The sequence below is a fragment of the Rhincodon typus genome, unplaced genomic scaffold (assembly GCF_021869965.1).
Source record: "Rhincodon typus isolate 14 unplaced genomic scaffold, sRhiTyp1.1 hic_rhity00006668, whole genome shotgun sequence".
In the NCBI taxonomy this organism is placed as follows: domain Eukaryota; kingdom Metazoa; phylum Chordata; class Chondrichthyes; order Orectolobiformes; family Rhincodontidae; genus Rhincodon; species Rhincodon typus.
This window is the reverse complement of record NW_025972306.1, coordinates 2,729-8,925: the sequence shown is the minus strand read 5'-3', so window position 1 is coordinate 8,925 and position 6,197 is coordinate 2,729. Positions and strand designations below refer to the sequence as shown.

The window sequence follows — 6,197 nt, the reverse complement described above, 5'->3', positions numbered from 1 at the left end:
TTTTGTTGCAAATCTACGTGCAATCAGATATAGAGTCATTGCTTCTGTCATTTTACCATTTTTCAACCTCTGGCCTTATCTACTGGCACACACTTAAGTTTGTATATCCTATCCCTTCCTGTCATGTTCTGATTATTCTTCAGATTGCTACCTTACTCTTTTAACTTGTTAGTTTATTACATGCTCTCTCATGTGATTCCCTCCCCTCATTAGTTTAAAGATCTTAGTACTGTTCTAGTTATACAACTTTCCAGAACACTGGTTCCAGCACAATTCAGGTGAAAGCCATCCAAATAATACAGCTTCCACTTTCTCCAGCATTGGTGCTCGTGTCCCATGAATCAAAAGTGGCGACAACCTAGTGGCATTAACACTGGACTGTTAATCCAGAGACCTGGATAATGACCCAAGGACCTACGTTCAAATCCTTCCATGGTAGATTTTTTTGAAAAACCCATCTGGTTCAATAATGTCCTTTAGAGAAGGAAGCTGCTATCCTTACCCGGTCTGGCCTACATGTGACTCCAGACCCATACCAATGTGGTTGACACTGAAGCAACAATTAGGGATGGGCAATAAATGATGGCCTAACCAACGTACCGTCAATGAATAAAAAAAAAAAACCCGTTTCTCCACACCACTTTTTGAACCGTGCATTCAACTCTCTGATTTTATTTATCCTATACCAATTGTAAAAATGGTAATTATATAAATAAGGAATCTCAGATAGCTCTTAAGAATATCTAAGAATTCATATATAAGCATTAAAATAATGTTAAAATAATCATAGGCAAATACAAGAGAAACTTACGAAAGTGTTTTTTTTCCCGTCAAACTCAGTCACTCCTTCACGGACCAAACTGCCGTTAATGTATTTGTATTTAATGCCATTAATAGAGCATTCCCTGAACTTCATTTCATTTTCAGTCAGCGTTCCAGTTTTGTCTGTAAACACGTACTCCACCTAATAATAGAAAATATATAAATTGAAGAAGGGTCATTGGACTCAAAATGTTGACTATTTTCTCTCCACAGATGTTGCCAGACCTGAATTTCTCCAATAATTTCTGTTTACATTTGATGTAAACTGTACCTGTTTTAACACTTGCACAGTTTAACCCGTAAAAATTTCCACTGCACGTATACTTACCATGCATTGACCTTGCAAGTATATTTCAAGTATAAGACTCGGAAATAAGACCGTTATTAAATAGGCATTTCACTTCTGACAAAGAAATTTTGAGAAACACTGGCTGTTATACATAGGCATTAGTTTGTTTTCTGAAATTGTTTATTTTTCATTATCAATTTGATGGTAGCTTCCATTGTATTTTAAATTGACATATAAATTCAATTGTCTGGTAACTTTTTATTACTTCTATAACAGTCTCAGTGGTGACTTTCCTAGAATTTGATGTATCTTAGATGTCATTTTTAGATTTTTAAAGTTAAGCATTTCACCATCAGGGTCTCCAGGATTTCCAGATCAGTCGATCGACTCCCATAACATAGCAATTGGGACCCAATGCATACATATTCTGTTGTACATGGGAACTTATACATGTTGGACAGCATCGAATGCAGCAAGTTTTAGCAGTTGCTCAAGCCTGAAATGTAGTAGGCCTCAAAGATTTACTCGTTCATACATCAAGTTTCTTTAAAAATACGTTTCAGGATGTGGTCACCCCACAACTATAGAAGCTGCAGGAGCTGAGGGAGTGACTGTCAACAGCAGATCATCATGAAGATAGGTATAGACTTAAGAATCGTGAATGGGTAAAACTTGACAGGTAGAATTAAATAAAGAGAAATGTGAAGTGACACAAATCAAGAGAGAGTGTACAATGAAAGGCACAATCCTGTAAGTGTAGGACAATAGACACCTCTGTGTCTGTATAAACAAATCCTTGAAAAGCTGGTAGAACAAGTTGATAATGTGTTTTAAAAAAAAGGCATGGGTTACAAGGGTTGATAAATAGAGAAACAGAACATTAAAAAAAAATCAAGCTACGACTTTAAAGATCACTGGTTATGCCTCAGCTATTGTAGAAAACTAATGAAGTGTGACACTCAGCAAAGGACACAGGAGGTTGATCAGGATTTTCATATGAAGAGAGATTATAAATGTTAGGGAGGATTCTCTTTGGAACAAAATGTTAAAACTGTAACCTAATCAAGAGTTTTCACAATATTGAGAAGTTTTGATGGAGTAAAGATGGAAAAGTAATTCCTCTGGTGAACAGGTCAATAACTGGTGATTCTATATTCAAAATTATGGAGGGGAGTTGAGGAGAATCTTTCTCCATTCAAATGTTAGGACCTGGACAGGTCTACCTGAAAGAGGTTGTGGAAGATAATACCATTAAAAGGATTTAAACAGGAACTTTTTCAGGTACGTGAGGATGAAGAAAACTTACAGCGCGTAACCTATAACTTGCAGTCAAAAGGTCAAGCTGTAGGGCAAGGCATAAAAGCTATTTTAAAGAGTCAGCATGGTGCTCAAAACTGGCTATATACTTAGTATGAGAGATTAGCTTAAAATAGGTAAACCAAAAGGCAAGTAGTGGACACTGATTTTTAAAACGCAAATTAGCTTAAAGTTTCATTTCCATGAACCCCTTCGAGAATTTTTTTTGGTTAATTTCAACAGAGCCATTGTTAGACGAATAAATAAAGCAATAAGAGTTGTACAAAGCTGTGGTTGAATTAACTCTCAATTGAAAAATCTAAGCATCTCTCAAAAATTCTTCTTTTAAAAAATTCAAAACCAGGCATCCCACAAATGGGACATCAATTTCAACACCCTGTTTACATAAGGTTTCAAGGTATGCTCTCTCAATATATTGAAAGGTACATTACAATCAGGTAGGGAGGGACATTGCCTACACAGCAGGAGCATTTCTCACCGAGATCAAAATCAAAATAGTGGGAACAGGCTTTAGGGAAAATGTTATAAACAAGCGCGCACACACACACACAGACACAGAGAAATTAGGAAGCCCAGTGACCCAAAATATGATTGGATTTACAGGAAAAGATACTTAGATCTGATGCGATGCTGCATCCCAGGCACAAGCAAAAACTAAAACAATGCAAAGAAGATGGCTATAAACTGAATTATGCTGCCCACCGTTGAATGCTGGTGGAATGTGATGATTTAAAGGTTAACAATTGTCACAGGGGTAAAATAGCAGAAGCAAAAACATGCCAAAGAAATGAGAAATTAGAAATAGTGTTTTAGTATCTTGTTAGTTGCAGCGAAGGCACTAGGATTTCAGATGAGGTGAAACAAGAGAGTTAGGAAACAAAAACAAACTGCTGGAAGAACAGTTGAAAAAGGCAACAGAATAAAAATTGGGAATTTAAATCAATTGGAAATTTAAAACCAATTTTTTTAACTGACTGTAAATGCTGTCAACTTCTACACCAAGAAAATGCTTGTAAAATTTAAGATCGTATAGCAGATGTGAAGTTGAAGCATTTAAATGTTGTAAACCATAAGCTTAGAATAAAACTATGGCATATGGAAAGCACCTAAAAAGGAAAAAAATGATTGCTAACAATGCTCACTGTCAATTGCTGCCAAATACACATTCACATGCATAATATTAAGCTGAATTTTGGAAATAAAATAGATATCCTAAGTTTAAACTTTATTTTTCTTACACAAATCTACCTTTTGTTTCCATTTTTAGGCACCTTAGGTATTTGTCACTCTATGTTAAACAGGTTTATGAGATGTCATTGCTTGTACACATGCTCCTGGATGTCAGCAAGCACTGCTAAAGGAAACGTTATAAAGCACAATGGCAAAACTTAAAATTATGGAGAGAAAGGAATGCAACACATTCTGTTTCAAGCGAAAGACAACTGGATTTTATTGTCAGTATCTGCACAAATTAGAAACTTCCTGTAAATGAAAGTCTGCTCATATCAATACATTCCCATCCTCCCTTCTGCAGGGCCAAGGGTCTTCAACACTTTGTAGTCTGTACTTTAAAACTGGAAACACAAGTGGTTTTTGTTTTCTTTATGTATCCTAGACATACTCTCATTTTCATTGTGGGAAACTGGGTTTTTTTTTAAACTTGCGAATTGGTTGAAGCTGTGGGTTCCTTGTGCTCAGGAATGGGAATGTAACAGATCTTCGGTACTCAGAGTACTGATTCTGTGTAATGGGTTTTGAATTCAAAGTTGCTTGGAATTATGAAAGTGTGTACATCATTATACAACTAGTCTGTTCATTTTAAGAACATGCAACTAGAATTGGTAAAATATAAAACTGAGTTCCACTTCATGAAGATGGTGTGAAGAATTCAAATATCATTGATGACCACACTATCTTTGAGGCATGAGGGATTCTTTAATGACAGGGAGCAAGTTAATTCTTCAACTGAAAAAATATACATATACAGTCCAGTGGTGGGAAATCACTTAAAATACCAACCAATAACCTCGCAACTGACATGGTTAATAGAAGATTGAAAGACAGAGAGGAAAATGGCTCTCCTTCTCAAGGTAGGGAATCATGTGAGCATGAGGTGCCAAATGGCCTCCTCCTGTGCACTAAATTCCAATGATTACTTCTGCTGAAAACAGTTTAGAGAAGGCTTTCAGTTTCCTCAGGCTTGACTACTCAAAGATAGTTCACTGACAATGCAAATTAATTCTCACCTGCCCAAGTTCTTCGTTAAGGTCTGATGTGTTAACCTGTGCACGCTGACCTGTTGCATCATGATACAAGTCAAGATCCCATACAATGAAAAAAGATCCCAAGAACTTCTGCATCTCAACGGTAACATACAGTGAAATTGGAATGATGTAATTGTACAGCACCAAGAAAGCCAAGAAATCAGATATACCAGTCAGAATCTATTAAAAAAAACAATAATTACATCATTGAAACAAAGCAGTGTTATGACATCAATATGAACATGACATTGAAAACATACACATTATTCACCACAAATTTTTCAAGCTAAATGGTTTATCACCAGCTGAAAGAAAATTTCACTTACCAAACAGGGGGAGCGAGAGTGGAGAGCAAACAGGTAAAATAGGAGTACAGACGCATGTTTTTATTACTGTTTTTTTTTTTAAGAAGTTGAATCCAAAACTTTGCACAATTCCAAGGAGAAAAAAAAAATACCCAGTAGCATTTGTAATCAGTGAAAGCTTTCTCTAATCCTTAGTATTGATAAATTTTAAAATTGCACTTTAAAAGCGGGAACCACTGCAGCGTGGCTATATGTAATGCACATGTGCATAATTTAGTTAAACACTGAATGTTGAAAATAACATTATCCACATATACAGTCACACAAGTTTAACAGAACCTAAATCAAGTTATAATCTGTCCATACTCACTCTACTGCTGTTTTTCTCCTGTGTCGTTCTTTCATTGTACGAAGGTTCATACCACCAAGCGTATTTCAAGATGGTACTAATGACTGCTTCAATCACAAGAATTTCTAGGAAGACTATCAGAAAAGTGTTCATAGACCTAAACAAAATGGCAAAATATTACAATTATGACTTACTGCATTTTCTTTTGCTTCCCGAGAGTCACATTGTCTCAATTCTGCATGCATCCTATTACAGGGATATTATAACACAGAGCAGGTAGGGCTTGAATCCTGATCTCCTGGCTCAGAGGTAGGGTCTTTGCAACTGTGTTGCAAAAGCTCTGTGCATCTTACTATATACTGATAACATTCAAGGTATTAAAATGTTTATCGCATTATATACTTCCTATCTTCACAACAGCACAAGAAACAGGTGGTGTGGAAACGGACAAACTCAGTAAGATTATGGCTGATTATCTAGATCAACTCCACTATCTCACCCTGTGCTCACTCCATTCGGACTTCTTGTCATTGTATTTTTAAATACACACCTAGTATTGTTAGTTCTGCCCAGAGCAGTAATTTCAATAAAAAAAGTCTGAGTACGTGCAGTAAACTTAGCTACCAAGGACACAATACAACAGAGTTCACAACACCGAGAATATTTTTTTTTCAAAGTCTGCTCAAAGTCAGGGATAAAATTCAGAAGCTTCAGAGGTAAAATTCATACTGCTTTTCACAAAAATGGCAGAGAAGTATAGATATCTACACTCAATTATATTCGGTGGTTCTATTATTCTCTAAATTTCATGAAATAAAAAGACAGCAGACTGAGAAGGTGATAGGACATCG

At 36.0% G+C, this 6,197-nt stretch overlaps 1 protein-coding gene across 1 annotated transcript in view; it reads right to left on the bottom strand.

Annotated features, from left to right (window-relative positions):
- Positions 1-811: 811 nt before the first annotated feature.
- Positions 812-6,197, bottom strand: part of LOC125482172 (phospholipid-transporting ATPase IF-like) — a gene marked incomplete at both ends in the record, with an annotated part of 7,904 nt that continues 2,518 nt past the window's right edge. Inside the window, 3 exons of the mRNA XM_048594175.1 lie at positions 812-964; positions 4,675-4,872; positions 5,368-5,503. Of these exons, the coding sequence (XP_048450132.1) occupies positions 812-964; positions 4,675-4,872; positions 5,368-5,503 (487 nt within the window). The remainder of the gene's footprint in view (positions 965-4,674; positions 4,873-5,367; positions 5,504-6,197) is intronic.